The 19,037-nt window shown below is 39.2% G+C and overlaps 1 protein-coding gene and 1 long non-coding RNA gene across 5 annotated transcripts in view; one reads left to right on the top strand and one right to left on the bottom strand.

Annotated features, from left to right (window-relative positions):
- Positions 1-19,037, bottom strand: part of sdk1a (sidekick cell adhesion molecule 1a) — a 601,048-nt gene that overhangs the window by 156,689 nt on the left and 425,322 nt on the right. For all 4 annotated transcript variants that reach the window (XM_049475506.1, XM_049475505.1, XM_049475504.1 and 1 more), the window contains 5 exons: positions 18,398-18,565; positions 12,805-12,907; positions 12,324-12,497; positions 6,386-6,522; positions 1,007-1,154 (listed from right to left, as the gene is read on the bottom strand). In XM_049475506.1, coding sequence (XP_049331463.1) covers positions 1,007-1,154; positions 6,386-6,522; positions 12,324-12,497; positions 12,805-12,907; positions 18,398-18,565 — 730 coding nt within the window. The remainder of the gene's footprint in view (positions 1-1,006; positions 1,155-6,385; positions 6,523-12,323; positions 12,498-12,804; positions 12,908-18,397; positions 18,566-19,037) is intronic.
- Positions 1-19,037, top strand: part of LOC125799256 (uncharacterized) — a 345,287-nt gene that overhangs the window by 148,089 nt on the left and 178,161 nt on the right. The gene's annotated exons all lie outside the window — the stretch shown is intronic.

Raw genomic sequence — 19,037 nt, forward strand, 5'->3', positions numbered from 1 at the left:
CTGCATCGTTGCTAGGTCACTCATAGAACTCCTCTTAGCCAATCATATTGCAGGGTCGGAATTAACTGTGGTATTATATTAGGTATAGTCAGTTATAATGTGTTATAACAGTTCTTATGAGAGACTTTATAGTATGCATTATAATATGTTATGAATGTGTTTATAGAGTCTAATGGAGATGACATTAATAGGACGTGTTACCTATTTCTTTTATCTTTTTTAATCCATTTGCTATGTTGAATTATTGCTTGGCTGCACAGAAAACAAGGGCGTCCCTCGAGATTAATTAAATGTTGATTGATTGATTCATTTATTATTTATTATTTTTTTAGCCATGATTTTAAATAAGCTTTCACAGGCTAATGTAATGCATTCTCTTACTGTATATATATATGTATAGGAAGCACATACTTAGTGAAACTGCTGACTATCAAAATGACATGAAGTAGTATGAAACCGCAGGAAGTAAAGTAATGAATGGTTATATTACTGACTCAAAACTACATTGCATACTCCATACATACGAGAATATAAACACCACACACTGCTGCTGCTGCTGTGGACTCTCTCTGTGTAGGTGCTGATCAGTACAAAAGAAAAAAAGCAATCTCATGAAAACAGCACAGTGACACGATGGTGAAGCATATCAGTGTGTGAAATCTGAGCTCTCGGCGCCTCATTGTGTGGTCTAGTGCTACTGAAAAGAGACAAGGTGCCGCAGTACCGCCCGCCGCTGGTATTATTGGATGCAGCCTTTTCAAGCTCGGGCTTTTATCAGCGTTCTGATCAGAACAGCCCGTGCTGAAGTGGGAAGTCAATACACACAACTTAGCCCATTTGTTTACTCCACACGGCTTACGAAAAATCATTTTTCCAGCTTTCAGAGCAATTTATTTTCATATTAGAGGGAATTATTGGTCTCGGAGGAAGTCATCTGTTAAAAAGGGAAAAAGGAAACGAGGTGATTACTGGTTTGTGTCGGCGCTCATAGTAAAACACGGCTTACCTGTTGGTCTCAGAGCTGTACTGGCCTCGGCCCACCTGGTTCACAGCACACACCCTGAACTGGTAGGTGCGGGCCGGGGTAAGACCGCTCACCACCGCAGCGGTCAGCGCCGGGTCCACTGTCGGCAAATACACCCTCCATGGAGAATCTATAATGAGATCAGAATACATAAGGATGCGTTAATGATCATGAAAAATGTACCAGCCTAGTGGCCAGTCATAATTAATTGCACATTGCACCAGTAAGAGCAGAGTGTGAAGGTTCAATTAGCAGGGTAAGAGCACAGTTTTGCTCAAAGTATTGCAATGCACACAACAAAAGTTTAACAGAGGACAAATTGTTGGTGCACGTCTTGCTGGTGCATCTGTGACCAAGACAGCAAATCGTTGTGATGCATCAAGAGCCACAATATCCAGGGTAATGTCAGCATACCACCAAGAAGGACCAACCACATCCAACAGGATTAACTGTGGACGCTGTAAGAGGAAGCTGTCTGAAAGGGATGTTCGGGTGCTAACCCGGATTGTATCCAAAAAACATAAAACCACGACTGAACAAATCACGGCAGAATTTAATGTGCACCTCAACTCTCCTGTTTCCACCAGAACTGTCTGTCAGAACAAGAAAAGATTGTGGTCTAAAACCAGGTGTTTCAGTTTCATTGTCCAACCCCTGTAGGGCTATTCACAGTATACCTGTAACTCTACCTCTTCACAACTTTACAACGGATGCTTTCAAACACATTAAGAGGAGCAAGACAGTGAAGTACCTAACTTATGACGAGTTCAGCACAGCTGTTAACTGAAAACCATTCCAGGTAACTCTACCTCATGAAACTGATTGAGGTGCTGTTTTGAAGAATCTAAAATATAAAACATATTCTGGTTTGTTTAACACTGTTTTTAGTTTAGATGACTTTAGTATTAATCTACAACGCTGAATTTAGTGGGTTTAATCCCATATATATATGGGATAAAAGCACCACATATGATTTGAACAGATCATATAAATAAACATACATACACTCGAAAAAAAACAGGGTATGATATGAGTACTTTTTTGTACACAGATACAATATTGGTCAGATTTGTTCACTCTGGAGTACAAAGTCTTTTCAAACAGCAATAAGTACAGACTGGTACCATTTAACCAGACAAAAAGTACATTCAGTATTCTGTATCACTGTATTATATACAATATATATTATAATTGCACATTTTTCATTTGAAAGTCAGACAATTTTGGATCATCAAGTTCTTGACACATAATCAGTTGATGAAAATGTTTAGAATCTTTATAATCTTTACTGGCTCAAAACACATGGGTACGAAAAAGGAAAGGTACTTTTTTGTACCTCAATATAAGATACAGCCCCAGCGACAAGCTTTATACTCTTTTAAGTACAAATCTGTACTTACTTTTCTTAGTACGTACAGTAAAAATGTAACAAGGAATTCTCATTTTACCTATAAGTGTTGTATATCCTGTGAGCCAAGCTGAAGAACAAAGTGTAGTAGTTCCAGATTTCTCCTGGATGCTCCTCAGCCAGCATGTGTATATTATGTTCAGTTCCGTCAGCAGCTCACCTGATTTACCACATTTACCAATTTACCAAACTAGGTGATGATTAATAAGATGAGAACTAGAAATAATAACTCTATTAAACTCAGATGAGGAGGAGAGATAAGGAGATGTTTTAAGGAAAACAGGGCTGTAAAACCTTTTCTGTAGAAGCTTTTCTTTACTGAAATTCCCACAGGTGCCTAAAACATTTGTACAATACTGTATATATATATATATATTTTTTTTGTTAGAGGGTGATTATATGTAGGTTTAATTAAAGGCTCAAAAACCAAAGCATGTACAAGCACACCTCCTGCAGTTCTGCCCGTTCATTATGAGTGTAGCTACTGTATCTCTAGTTAGTACAGCTGTCATATTCACTCAGTACAGGTCTCTAACCAACCTCGCTAATCACACATCATGTTCAAGCTGGGATTCCCCAGTCGAACACAAGCCGGCAGCTATAAATACTTAATGATCAGATCACACAACATCAGCCTCTTTAGAGAAATTACTCCAAAAATTATACAAAAGATTGTGCTGCGCTGATCAGCGTGAGGTTCGGATCAAAGGATATTAAAACAGTGGGAGCGGAGTGGGGTGGGGGGGGGAATGCTTTGTGGGGAGGACATATAACTGATGCTGAACTATTAATAAAATTAAGGCTTTTAATGATTATTCTATTCTTGTGCTGTGCTGTGACTTGAGGAGTGGGACAGTGAGCTGGTAAAAATACACTCATCATCATCAAAGAAACAGTGGCAAAAATAATGGAACCCAGAAGGAAGTGTCGCATTGCAATGCATTTATATTTGGAAGGAAGATTTGGAAGGTTAGCAAGAAGAATAAATTATTATAATTTTAGAATGAAATGGGCATGATATGGGACTCTTCGTCATGTATTGAGCTACTCATACAGAGTTAGTGTGTAATTTATATATGTGTAACACTGAAACATGCCAGATATCTTAGAGGTAGAGGTTCCTAATGGTGTCCTGTACAGGAAATTAACAATGAAACTGAAACACCTGGTTTAGGACCACAATAATTTATTGTCCTTACGGACAGTTCTGGTGGAAACAGGAGAGTTGAGGTGCACATTGAATTCTGCGTGATTTGATCAGCCGTGGTTTTATGTTTTTTGGATACAATCCGGGTTAGCACCCAAACATCCCTTTCAGACAGCTTCCTCTTACAGCGTCCACAGTTAATCCTGTTGGATGTGGTTGGTTCTTCTTGGTGGTATGCTCACATTACCCTGGATACCGTGGCTCTTGATGCATCACAAAGACTTGCTGTCTTGGTCACAGATGCTCCAGCAAGACGTGCACCAACAATTTGTCCTCTTTTGAACTCTGGTATGTCACCCATAATGTTGGGTGCATTGCAATATGTTGAGCAGAACTGTGCTCTTACCCTGATAATTGAACCTCCACACTCTGCTCTTACTGCTGCAATGTGCAATTAATGAAGATTGGCCACCAGGCTGCTCCAATTTAGCCATGAATCCTTAAATCCCACACTAACATCACAGGTGTTTCAGTTTCATTGTCCAACCCCTGTACATATAAATAGAAAAAATCTGAGAAACTGATTCAGAAACTGAAGTGGTCTCCTCCTCCAGCTTTGAGGGAGTACACAATATGTGTGAAGTAAGGGTTGATTAAGCTATAGGGAAAGATAAATAGAAAGAGAGAGAGAGAGAGAGAGAGAGAGAGAGAGAGAGAGAGAGAGAGAGAGAGAGATCACAGACTGGTGTTTTCCACTCAGTGACATGCGTGTTTCTGATAGGACTTCCCAGGGTCATTCCATTGATGCACCAGTAATCTGCACCTTCACCACAGCCCATCCCTCACTGTCCACTTGCACCCGGAGAAGATCAATCTGCTGTATTCTTCTGTGCTGCAGTGTCTCCACTCCTCCTCACAGAGCTGTTCATTCAACACCACAGCAGACAGCAGCACTATTTAACCCAGATCAACTCCCAGCATACACTGCAGCGGCGGCCCCTGGGCCTTGTTCTGGAGTACCCCCACTTTACACATTTCTAAGTAAATCCATGCTCTATTACACCCACTACATTTACTTCACCCACTTAAGAAGAAAAGGCTTATTAACACCTCACACTACAAGCTTATTATAAGCTCAGTTATAAATCTGAATAAGACTAACTACTACGACTAATATATTATCATATTTTTTATTTTAAGGTGCACTATCAATAAATGTCTATTTTCTGGTCTATTTTCATACATAAGGTGCACCCGATTATAAGAGGAAACAAGTAAGGATGTCTACATCGAAGTAAGCAAGGGTGTCGCCATGTTTTACTTTAAAAAATAGGAACGTTTTGGGAAGCACTGGATATCAATCTACACATATTTCTCTCCTGAAAACCATTTATTTGGGTAAATACGGCTCTTTTGTTTACTAACAGTAAGCTTAGATTTCCAATATTTTGTCTACAGGTGAGATATCAGTGAAGTTTCTCCAGCACTAAGAGTATTAAGGAGCAGTAAAGCCACTCTGCTAAGGTAAAGTTTCTCCAGCACTAAGGCTGGGTGCAGCAGCATTAGCATTAGCCGCTAACCGCAGCACTAGCAGGACGTAAATGCTGCCCAATAGAGCTAAACGGAGGAACCCAGCTATCAGCTAGCGGTTCATCCCATTTAGCTTGTTTTAACACAGCAAACATGAAGAATACAGTCCAATATACTAACCTATGAACTGCGAAAGAGCTAGCGCTGCGGTTAGCAGCTAATATACAGTACATTCTCAGCACTGCAGTGATTAGCACTGATTAGCATGGTGGTGGTGTATGAAGTGTTAGTAGTGTGTGTACAGTGTCTGCTGGTACAGTGGATCAGATACAGTGCAGCAGTGCTGCTGGAGTTTTTAAACACTGTGTTTAATCATCACTCACTGTCCTCCACTCTATTACACACTACTACCTACAGCTGAAACACCCTGTAGCTAAAGTACAGACAGAGACAGAAGATCTAAAGAATCTGTTGCTGCACAGTTTACAGTGTCTGTCTTCTTGTAGTGCCCACAGGACACTGCTCACAGGACACTGTCTACAAGTTGCTGTTGGTGGACTATTCTCAATCCAGCAGTGACCCTGAGGTATTTAAAATCAGGGGAATTCTTGTATGCTTGTCGTTTGTCTCAGTAGATAGATAGCTATCTAACTTTCCCGCTCCACCTTAAATGGTAAAACAGACAGCAGGGACTGCTGCATCATTTAAGGTGGAATGTAAAAATAGAATAAAATAAAATAAAATCTAGTCAAAGCTAATTTCAGCTCCCCATCACAGAGGAATTAAGAGGAATGGACAATAATTAACAAACATTTCTGCACCTTCTCCCCTCTTTCTGAAGACATACAATAAAATATGCCCTAAAATTAACTAGTTAAGCAGCAGCAGCAGCAGCTAGGTTACTGAACTTTAGTGCTCCTGATGATGTATCAGGTGCTTAAAGAACTTCCCAATTCTTAGAGGGAGGATTTCACCCTCATTTATCTTGTAACTCTGTTCCAAGGGGAAGGGTTACACTCGAAAACAAGGGGTAGGGGCACGTGATAGGGACGAGGGGTGAATGGGATTGGGCCTAACACTAACACACTACCACCATCATCACATCAGCCAAATAATACCTGCCAGTTGCTGTTCAGGTATCAATATTAACAGTTCTGTGCCAGGTCATGCCAGGCTACTGAGTCACCAATTCTTTCCAAGACCTTCCAAGACCACTCCCTACTTAGAGCGCCCTCCTACAGACCCAGGTTGCTTGGGGTAGATCAGGTGCACTTACTGTTCTCCGAGAGCTCCACCACGTAGTGCAGGAGAGGACTGTTCCCATCGAAAGGCCTCATCCAGGAGAGGTCCACGCTGCGGCTGTCTGTGGCGTTTAGGCTGGCCTGCAGGTTCCGTGGGGAGTGAGGGAGCTCTCTGGGGAGAGGAGAGCAAACAAGATGAGCAATCGAGTCTCATGACACACAAACTTATACACACACACACATGCAGTACACACATACACACACACAAAGTAAACAGACATAAAATAAGGAAAAAACGAAAAAATCCCCATCCAAGGTGTTTGGAGAAGGCTCCCACCGTGAGGGCAGCCTCGGCTCAACAGGTCTGTTTGAGATTCGCCGTAACGCTCCACGTTCCGCGTCCCCCCGGACCACCCGGCCTCACATCTCCTCTACGCTCCCTGCCCGCCCTTCCCCTCGATCCAACATTCAAAGAAAGCCGCCTGATTCCAAATTCATCTGCGTTCCCTCCGCCAGACGGAGGCAGAGGTTTATTTGCGCTCATCTTGATTCCTTCTTTTTTTATTTTATTGATTGCTTTATTAATCATTTCTGAGGAGGATTGAATTCCTGCTGAGGCCACATATCAAGCGCCGGCGGTTTGCTCTCGGAAAGTTTGTTTTCTTCTCTAAATTAAACCCAGTGAGAGAATCAGCGAAGCTCCAGATTTCATCACTTCTTTGTGTTGTCTCTAACTAGACAGGCAACCTCTGACAATCTCACAGGTAGGAGAGAAATGATACGCGGGCTTTCATCTAGCGGCGCTCGCTTCTGCATATTCTCTGATGTGCGGCGGAGAAAATTCCGCAGAATAAAACAGGCGAACAACTTAAAAAAAAAAAAAAAAAACGAGAGGAGGAAAGAGGGAGCTGGGGATGTTCTTTAAAAAGTGACACTCTCTCCTATAACTGGCCAATTTATAGGCATTATCTTCCACTGAAGAGATGCTCTCGCTAGCCGCCGGATTTATGTTTTATTCTTTTGATTCTCTCCCAAAAAACTCTACTGGAAAAGAAAAACATAAAAGCAGTGCCTCCAGACTTTAGGTGACTAGCAATGCCTCAATCTAAATCAATGCCTGGCGCTCCCACCGTTAAGTTACTTATTGCCAATGTAAGTACCTCTGACTAAAAGCCATTTTTTTCTAATGACTTGGGCAGCAGGGCCCTGGGAAGAAGCGGCGTCGGAGAGAAAGAGAGGGAGAGAGAGAACGGCTGGATGAGCTGAGCCGCGGGGGAAAGAGCCGTCTTGACAGAATGCCTGATTCCACACCGGCGTCTGCCAGCACAAACCATTTCAACAGTATAATAAGGCCGCTGCAGAGCCGCAAACAAATAATGAGTCTTAATCCCACATAATGCAGGGCCTTCCAGAAATCTGCATAAAAACACACCTGATGCCGTTTTTTTCAGGGGCAGAGAGTTTTATGTGTTTCGTAAACTAGTTTTTATTCAAGTTTCAGGGTGAATGTATTATGGTGTGACTTGACTTTGGATTCAGAGCAGTAAACACAGAGCAAAACAGTGCTATTGGAGTTGGATCAGCCAGCAAATATGCATCAGGCCTCCAGCTTCACGTCTCCAGGGCTTGAGGCATATGCAAAAGGTCAAACGCCTTTTTTAAGAGATGCACATTTTTTTTCCCGCTGGGCAGAGATGAAAAAAAAGAAGGAAAGAAAAAAGAGCAGATGAGATGAGAAACCTTAAAATAGCTTAATATACACTATATTATTGTTTATATAGTATTATTAGTAGTGATAGTATTAGTAATAGTAGTATTATAGTAGTAATAGTTGTAGTAAGAGCAGATATTTCTTTATATAGTAGATATTTTTAGAATGTAGATATATTTAGTATATAAGTAGGGCTGTCAATGTTAAATGCGATTAGTTTGAAATCAGTAATGCAATATATATATATTTTTTAACGCTAATTATTGCGACACCGAGTTTGACCCCAACTTCTGCCATAATCTGCCCCGCCCCCATGCTGCTGGTAAGTGAACCTGGGGCTCGTGGACCTTCTCGGCTCCGCTGCTGCTGCTGGACTTCGCCTGCTTCTCCGTGAGTTGCGGCGAGCAGCTGCTCACCGTGGCGAAGATCAGCCTTGAGCAACACCGAGCTGCCACCAAACCACATAATTAATCACATAATATTGTAGTGATTATTCAGAATAATTTTTTAATCGATTGACACCACTAATTTATATTTATTAATTTTGGTAGCTACATTCTGCTGTAGTAGCTGAATACTTTCATTAAAAGACATTTGGACATATGTTATACAAAACAAATACTGCCCTGAAACTGACTCGTAGCTCTTTTGCTTTAGTGTGAATTTTGTAGGGAAAGCAGTTGGAATCCAGATGGAAAGGTTACGGCGGGAAAAAGGTTGAATGAAAAAGGTCAGTGCATGAGCTCACGCTGGGAGTGCTGTCCCGCATCTCGGTGCGCAGCGCTGGGCCCGGCCGAGGCACGGGGAGAAGAAATATGGCACACAGCGTAATAAGCAGGCAGCTGCTGTTAAATGGGCTTTCTGTTCCCTCCCTCGGCCAACGGAGAGAGTGCAGCCGAGCAAATAAGCGTGTGGAGAGAGCCCACTACACTGCCAGCCCCCCGGAGAGCACCTACAGGGCGGAGAGGAGAGGAGGAGGAGGCGGGGGGTCGAGGCCTTGTGTCCAGACTGCACTGAAGCGTGGAGGGCGGCGTGTCACGGCCCCTGGCCCTCCGAGAGCCTTGAGCCAGCTTTCAAAAACATGATGCTGCTGCTAAGCTCCTTAACAAGCTCAGGGGTGAGACTGAACAGATGAATACAAGCGCACTAGCAAGAAGGCTAATTAACCTAGCCATGCTCCGCCCACCAGAACAGGCTGTTGTAGGGGCAGTTGTAAGGTTGGACAAGTTTTGAGGATATGAGCTCAGCCAAAGCTCAGGAAAAAATTAAGAGACCACTTCAGTTTCTGAATCAGTTCCTCTGATTTTGAAATGTTTAAGTATAGTAGGTTTGAGTAAAACGAACATTGTGTTTTTATTCTATAAACTACAGACAACATTTCCCCCAAATTCCAAACAAAAATATTGTCATTTAGAGCATTTATTTGCAGAAAATGAGAAACAATTAGAAATGTCTGAAAAGATAACAAAAAATGCAGAGATTCAGACATCAAAAGTTCATATTCATAAAGTTTTGAGAGTTCAGAAATCAATATTTGGTGCAATAACCCTGTTTTTTAATCAGAGTTTTCATGCATCTTGGCATGTTCTCCTCCACCAGTCTTACACACTGCTTTTGGATAACTTTATGTCACTCCTGGTGCAAAAATTCAAGCAGTTCAGTTTGGTTTGATGGCTTGTGATCATCTATCTTCCTCTTGATTATATTCCAGAGGTTTTCAATTTGGTAAAATAAAAGAAACTCATAATTTTTAAAGGGTCTCTTATTTTTTTACAGAGCTGTCTCTGTATTTTTAAAAAAATATATATTTACGTTCACACAGAGACGGAAATGCTTGCCTGAGTACGCTATTGCTAGAAGAGGCAAATCATAGTACGCAAGTCTAAAAATTATGGATTATAACATGGATTATAGAGCATTATACAGTATATTTGTAATAAAACAGTATTAGCATTCATTTATATGTGTTTGTTACAATGTAACAAACAAATGACTTTCAGGTGTGAAAAAAAGTGCATAATTGTAAACCCTGTATCATGATACATATAGTATCAATAGGTTCCTGCCAAAACATCTTTACTTTACATCAGATCAATAAGCAGAAGTTCACAGGGTTCAGCTGTTTATTCAGGGCTGTCTGTGGGAAAGGTAAGGAAGCTGCATCAACACTCATATATACAGTATATTTTCCCATGAGGGCTGAGTGAGTTAAATGAAGCAGGTTTCAGATCAGATACGGCAACTGTTCCGTTTCTAAATGCACTGCTGATGCTGGCAAAGCGCTGCCATGTTATCAGTGAGGCTTTTTATACCCTCAGTGCAGAGATATCCAGTAATGCATGAAAGACAGGGCTAGAGGAACCTGGTCATCCACTCACACCATTTCAACCATCTATAAGGGAATGTTTTTGCTGTTTTCCATTAAAAAGATACTTGCCTTACTTACTTCACTAGAGATATGGCATCAGTGTAAAGCAGTAAAGTTTCTATCCAAAGTTAGGCTGTTTTTCTCTTTTGTAAATTTTCTAATTTATAGCAAATCTTGTAGTTGTTCTTTACATTGTTCCAAAACTACATGATGACTGGATTAATAGAAATGTAAAAAAAATGTATGAATCACTTTCACTGAAAGTTACGACTGTTTTTTTCACTTTTCTTGCAAATTTGCCATTTTAGAGATATAGTGATGGTCATTGCTATCTTACACCCCGAAAAATCTATTTTCATGTCTTGTGCCCACGTAATTTAGATAGCAACGGTGTGTGTGTGTGTGTGTGTGTGAATATATATAATATATTTACGTCGCTGGTGTATTGCTATCTTGGCAACGGAAAACACAGGTGCACGACTCACTGAATGCAACCCAGACAGACGTCATCAGTCAGATGTTCATTGCTATCTTGGCAGTGGATTGTCAACACAGGTGCATCCCCAACTCACGTACACCCGTGCATGGACACGCAGCAGTGCACAAACGCATAGCATATGTATGTGTACGCACTGTTTTTAATAGCAATCAACAGCAATCAAGTCAGAGTGATTTTGGCTCTTAAAGGGAATGGAGAACGACACTCTGATTGGTTTATTTCATATCTACCCTTAAACATAAGTATATACTAGTTATTTAATGGATAGCACTAATATAAGTATAATTGCATTGTACATTTCTTACAGTGGCTTGCAAAAGTATTCATACCCCTTGAACTTTTTCACATTTTGTCACCTTACAACCACAATAAAATGTATTTTATTGAGATTTTAAGGGATATTTTAAGTGGATACTTTTGCACATCACACTTTTTAGATTTTTATTTGATAATGTTGAACACAATGTATCCTTTTCATTTCACTTCACAATTATGTGCTACTTTGTGTTTGTCTATCACTTTTGTCTCACAAATCTCTCTAAAATACATTTAAGAAGAATGAATGTATAGTGGCTTGCAAAAGTGTTCATACCCATTAAACTTTACAACCACAAACTTAAATTTAAGTGATAAACAAACACAACATTAACACATAATGGTGAAGTTAAATGAAAACGATACATTGTTTTCAACATTTTTTATCAAATTAAAATCTGAAAAGTGTGATGTGCAAAAGTATTCAGCCCCTCGTTCCACTTCACACTTATGCAATACTTTGTGTTTGTTCATCACTTAAAATCTTAATAAAATACATTTAAGTTTGTGGTTGTAAAGTGACAAAATGTGAAAAAGTTCAAGTTCAAGGGGTATGAATACTTTTGCAAGCCACTGTACATTACATTCCTTCTGTTATTCACATTTAAATATCCACTATAAAAAAAAACTTGTGTCTTTAAGAACAAGTGTGATTAATTACAGTTAATAACACAGAATATTGTCGTGATTAATCAGATTTTTTTTTTATCGATTGACCACCCACCCTTGTGAATATACCTGAAAAACACAGGTGCACCACTGACTGAATACAACCTAGACAGACATCAACAGTCAGATGTTTATTGTAATCTTGGCAGGGAATTACTAGCAAATAGCTGTTGTCCTCTTGATGACACCATTAATTATAACATTGCAATACCATTGTTAGCATTTTTTTGTAGCCCTATTTTAAACTGAATGGAAATTCTGGAAAATCTGCAATCTGCTTCTATGCAAAAGTATATATACTAAAAAAAATATTTAATGCATTAGTGGGAGGAGCTTATCATCTTCAGTGAACTAGTGGAACTACACATAAGTAGTAGTAAAATAGGAATGTATCAGTCAGACTCTGCTTACATCACTTCCAGGCGTGCGCTCTTGGAGTCGTTGCCGGCGAGGGAGATGACGTCGCAGGTGTAGTCCCCGATGTCACCTGACCACGTCTGAGTGATGTGCAGAGAGCCGTCCTGCAGGCTGATCCGCCCACCTTTAGACTGAGCCACCACCTCGCCATCCTTCTTCCACACGTACCTGCACACAGAACGGAGTCGGGGGGAGAGAGGAGAAGAAGTGGGGGGTGGGGGGGGGGTGAGCAGGGGAAGCAGGAGTGCTTCATTATGCTGATTTCCTGCATATTAGCGCTGAATTAGCTTTATAGCATAACGGATTGCGCTTCGAATCTACTTAATGGCGCATGGGCTGGCACTTCCAATTAACATTACAATCAGAATAGATGGGGCAGCCTTGGCCTCGGGCAGTGGGGTCTGCCCACACACATACACACACACACAGGGCCACACACACACACACCCAAAGTGCGCCATGCATCACTACCCACCTCTTGGCCACGCGGGGGTCGTGTGTAGCGCCACACTCCAAAACAGCTGTTGTCCCCTTGATGACTCGGCGGTCCGAGGGAGGGTGGGAGATGTAGGTGCGACCTTGAAGAAGACACAGCACATACAGTAGTGATTACCAACTGTCTGTCTACTTCTGGGCAGATTTTAGATCCAAGCATTATGGGATATGTTGTCCTAGACCACTGCTTCTATACTAGTGCATCTTATTTTTTATTGTTGATGATTATGGCTTACAAGCCAATGAAAACCCAAAATCATTCTATCAAAAAATAAGAATATTATATAAGACCAATTGGTACTTTTGACAGTGTGGGCTGTGTGCCAGGTCCTGCTGGAAAATGAAATCCACATCTCCAAAAAAGTTATCAGCAGAGGGAAGAAGCATGAAGTGCTGTAAGATTTCTAGACTTGATAATAAAACACAGTGGATCAACACTAGCAGATGACATGTCTCTTCAAGTCATCACTGATCATTAGTAAAGTTTACAGTTTTCATTTTCCAGCAGGACTTGGCACACTGCCTACACCAACTGGTCTTATATAATATTGTAATTTTCCAAGATATTCGTTTATGTAAAGTAAATTGTAGAAAACAGTAAAGCGGAACTCATAGAGCAGGTGTAGCCGCTACTGACTCAGCAGTAGAGAAACACTGTGGTGCCCACACTGTTAGCCTGAATATGCTGAATTTATTTAAATCATTTGAGGCAATTGGTTGGCAATTTGCTTCACACAACAATTGTACTGTGAAAAGACAATGCTATAGAACAATATGAAGAGTATAGCACACTTCTAACATTAGCAGCTCACAACGATGCTTTCTCTTACAGCCTACAACATAGAGTCCAGTCAATATATCATAATATATGATCCACAAATTTACCTAAGTTAGCCTGAGGTGATCTCATGATCCAGCAGTTTTTCTTCTATGTAGTATGTGGTACTATAGTGCATTTTTCTGTTCTGCATGTGTCGTTAGTGATTCATACATTTCTTTTGATTTTGATTTCATTTAATGTAAAATATTTCACCCAAATTCCAAATAAAAATATTGTCATTTAGAGCATGTATTTGCAGAAAATGAGAAATGGCTAAAATAACAAAAAAAGATGCAGAGCTTTCAGACCTCAAATAATGCAAAGAAAACAAGTTCATATTTATAAAGTTTTAAGAGTTTAGAAATCAGTATTTAATGGAATAACTCTGGCTTTTAAGTTTTCATGCATCTTGGCATGTTCTCCTCTACTAGTCTTACACACTGCTTTTGGATAACTTTATGCTTTATACTCCTGGTGCAAAAATTTAAGCAGTTTTTCAAGAGGTTTTCAATTAAGTGATCTCTTAATTTGTCTCTTATTCTTTTTTCCAGAGCTGTTCATATACGATACAATATATGATATACAAGTTTATCTAAGGTAGCCTAGGGTGATCATCATTCACCTGTTTTATAATAATAAATGTAATATGTGGTACTATAGAGCAATTTCCTCATCTGCATGTGTTGTTAGTGATTCATAATTGAACGCTGCCTCACAAACAAATGCTACATTAATTATTGATATATGATTTCCCTAATAAGACGCAGATGTGGATGTGTTTATTTTATTTTCTATAATGTTTTTAAATGTGTTTGGTACCACATGTGAATCATCGACTAATTATGCGCACACTCCCACGCAGATCACCAATACATTTAAACCAGAACTTTTGATGTGCTGAACACAACATCTCAGCATCGTAGCATCACAGCTGTGCTTGAGAGGAACTCAAAGATTTCAGACTGCATTATTGCACAATACAACATAAAGACTCTTACTACAGGCTCTAAACGTAGCTCAAAAAAAGACATTTTGAATTATCGGACCCTGTTTTTGCGACCTATAGCACACTACGTTCGACTGTCCATCAAGCGAGATACCCCTCGCTGCAGAACCACAAGTCCAGGGGGTGGGGCTGGATCTGATCCAACTCTTCCTACGTCGTGTTTTCATTGGTCTGAAGCAGATCGGACTCTTCCCCATCCGAGTCAAGTAAACAATCACGAACGGGGAAGAGGAGAAAGAAAAAATATAAATAACAATCTGGCAGTAACAACATCCTCATTCTATACTCTCAGTGTACTGGGCATTTTTCCAAGCTCTTTGGAAAATTATACATCGTTACACTCTTTTTATAGAACTCTGTTTTTTGTTCGCCATTTTGATTGTGTATTAATATCTGTAATAATAAATGAACATGGTAGCTGGTAGATAAGACACTCATTGGCATCCTTTATTTTAATTATTTATTTTTTATTTTGTCTTTAGGCCCTTTTTATTCAAGATAAAAAATGAAATAGTTAATATTTATATAGGAAATGTACAGCATTTTATTATGTTTGTAATCACAGACATGTTCCTTCTTTTAAATCTGTATTGTGTGATTTAAATGTGCTACGTAGCAAATAACATTTTCCAGGATTTATTTGATAAGATAAAAGTCCTGGTCGGGAAACGTAAGCGACACGTGTTAAGTTTAACGACGAATTGAAATGCGATGACTTAAAACCAATGAAAAGAAGATATGGGTGGTCAGGAGGGCAGGCTCCACCCCTTGGATCAGATCCAGCCCCACCCCCTGGACTTGTGGTTCTGCAGCGAGGGGTACTTGCATCAAGCAGCTGGATGTAGGGCGTGTCTGTGTGTCTTTAGTATCATGAGGGCACAAAAGATATGCCTTCAGCAGCTCCAAATGTGCAAAAGGCTTGAACTAATTATCTTAATTAATCATGGGTGTGTTTTGGAGTAACGTGTAATAAAGCAATCAGTATACTAGTTGGCCATTAGCCTATTAATAAGGAGCCTTTATAGAATAGATCTACCTACAGTAGGCTTTGGAATGCAGATATTAGTACACTGCTATTTTTTCTGCTGAACAAGTCATCACTGAGCTTCAGTAAGGTTGCTTACCATAGTTGGGAAATGTATCTCCACCAATAAAGTGGTAGTAGAGACTGGAACTTTGGACATTCAAATGTATATATTCACTCATCAGCTAGAGAGAAAGACTTAATGTTGCTTGTCACAATGTGTGACACAATCTGGCAACCTGTCTGAGCTTCATGTCTAGTGAGGAGGGGTTGAGGCAGAAAACACTCCCCAGTGTTTGGAATTTAGTTTTGGACTCCTGTAGCTTTTTAAAACACTTAATATTTTATTTAGCAATTTCATATGTATATATTTTTTGATATATCTGTAGATAATTTAGATTTTTGGCTTTTATATCTGTATTATTAGTCAACTCTGTTTTGTGTCTGGCAGCCATTTCTGCCCCTATGTGTGAGTTTGACTGTGATTGTCTTTTCTCTTAACTTCTATGTTATTTGTCCCTTTTCTATCTTTTTCCAGTGTTTTAAGATGCCCTATTTCTGCAATTTTCTGCAATTTCTAACCTGGTTCCCCACTGGTGCTAATACCTTATTTCGAAGCTGTTCTGCTCTGGATCGTCGTATTGACCTCTTCATAGCTGTGTGTTTTTTTTAGGTCGCTTTGCCAATAGCTTCCAATAGCTTATTCAGCGAAGGCTCAGACTAGGATCTCTGTATAAAGCTGCTTTGTGACAATATCCATTGTGAAAAGCACTACACAAATACTTTAAAATCATTTTAACCCAGTTATTTATTACATATCTTACAAAAATGTCACAAAGCAGTTTTACAGATCCCTAATGAGCAAGCCTCTGGCAATAAAAACACTCCTTATATAAACATGAGAAAGAAACACTGAGAGGAACCAAGAGCAACATAAAAGAAGAAGGAAAACCATCATCATCATCACCACCCTCTGGGCCATTCCTGATTACCATAATTCCGATAAACAAATGAGTTATGAATGAATTATGCTAAAAGAAATCAGATTAAGCAGATGAACTAGGAACAAGTTCATCTCAACTAGGAACAAGAAAGTTTGGTCCATGAGTTTCATGTTGGGCCCATTACACATGTCAGTGATGGGACCAGAAGAGGTTAAAAATGGGCCTTCATAATTCAAAGAAAACAAAATCATATTCATATTCAAGTTTTAAGAGTTCAGAAATCAATATTTGGTAGAATAACCCTGGTTTTTAATTCTCCTCCACCAGTCTTACACACTGCTTTTGCATAACTTTATGCTGCTTTACTCCTGGTGCAAAAATTCAAGCAGTTCAGTTTGGTTTGATGGTTTGTGATCATCCATCTTCCTCTTGATTATATTCCAGAGGTTTTCAATCTGGTAAAATCAAAGAAACTCATCATTTTTAAGTGGTCTCTTTTTTTTCAGAACTGTATATAGCCAAGTATGAAGATGATCCATGCAGAGACCTGGAGAACTGAAGACAAACGTCCCACTAAGCTTTAATCTTTAATATATTTCCATTCTAATAAAATACATTCATTTTGCAAATCCCAAATTTATTAACATTAACATTTTAAAAGAACATTACTATAGTCATTATGGCTTTTAGGGGAGGGGGGGGGGGGGGGGGGGGGGGTCGTGCACTATAGGACTCTGTGACACGGCCTAAGCTTTTGTTCTTAATGGCTTAATTTTTTCCCTTTTTTCATTACTTTTACTTTTATACTTGAAGTAGTTTTGAAAGCAGTACTTTTACACTCTTTTACTTAAAGAGTAAAATGCTTTAGTTGATACTTCTGACAACTTCTACAGACATATTTTAAACCCTACAGTATCTATACTTCTAACTACACTGAAAAAAATTGTAAAATGATGCGTAAAATTTACTTAAAAAAAGTTTCACAACTTTCTGCATTTTTGCTTTTTTTATGTACATTTAATTTCAGATAAATTTAAGTAGCTTCAACTCGGTTTCAAGATTGAAATGTTACATAGAGTAAATAAGTGAACTGAACTTCAGTCAATCCTTTCTTTTAGTAAACTTTACTTCATTTCTGCATTCAATATTACCTAATTACAATTACTTATTTTATTCAATATTATTATATATAATTTTAAATAAAACACACATTCAAATATTTACATAATCTCAAAGATTTATTTTGTAAACAGACCTCTCACTGTCTCAACACATAGATGGCATGTAATACATTATTTGTAGTATACTACATGTATTTTAACTAAAATATTTAAATTTCAGAAATAATTATATATTATGTGTCACAAATTATTTGAGTAATATTGTATAAATTAAGTAATTGTAATTAGGTAATATTGTATGCAGAAATGAAGTAAAGTTTACTTAAAGAAAGGATTGACTGAAGTTCAGTTCACTTATTTACTCTATGTAACATTTAAGTCTTGAAACCGAGTTGAAGCTACTTAAATTTATCTGAAATTAAATTTACTTAAAAAAAAGCAAATGCAGAAAGTTGTGAAACTTTTTTTTAGTAAATTTATGCAATTTTTTTTTTCAGTGTACAGAGTAATGAATATCAATACTTTGGACACCTTTTTCTAAAATTCACTCCTGTTCTATCGTTTTGAGCCCCATGTGAGACTGTTGGCTTGAAGATAGAAGATAAGACTAGAAGATAGAAGATAGAAGATAGAAAATGCAAGCAGAGCCTCTTCTTACTCCACACAGTGAGGCTGGCGCTGGCGTTGATGGCCCCCTCAGTGTTAGCGGCGTAGCAGGTGTATATCCCCGAGTCTTGCAGCATCACTGGCTTCACCTGCAGCCCACCAGACTCCAACAGGGTGAATCGTGAAATCTGCACCGAGCCGCTGGCCAAGATCTGAGAATCTGCAAACACACAAACACCCCCACACACACACACACATATACACATACTGTATAAACATACACACATGCACACATTTCTGCAGCTCGCTTATTCAGTGACACAAAGCATTAACAGAGCATCATGGGTAGTTGTTCACCTATGGCTGATTTTTTATTACAAGCTTAAAGTTTGGCCCCGAGGGAAATCCTCCTGAAGCGCGCTCCAGTTCAGTCTGTCTCGTTAGGAGAGCTCCACTGTACATAATTGAGAAGACTATGGAAATGACTTCATGAATAAAGGCAAAAATTTTTTTTTAAAAATGCCGGGATAAAAAGGCACATTTGTGGTGCTCTTGCATGAAATTATCTTTTTTATGTTGCCAATCAGCTGCAACAAAGAGGTTTTAATAGCGTTCTGTGCCGGGCGAACAAAAAAAAAAGAAAACTCAAAGACGTCGTGTTTGTGTTTGACGATTTATGCTCCTGTCGAAGA

Source organism: Astyanax mexicanus, chromosome 3 (genome assembly GCF_023375975.1).
Source record: "Astyanax mexicanus isolate ESR-SI-001 chromosome 3, AstMex3_surface, whole genome shotgun sequence".
In the NCBI taxonomy this organism is placed as follows: Eukaryota; Metazoa; Chordata; class Actinopteri; order Characiformes; family Acestrorhamphidae; genus Astyanax; species Astyanax mexicanus.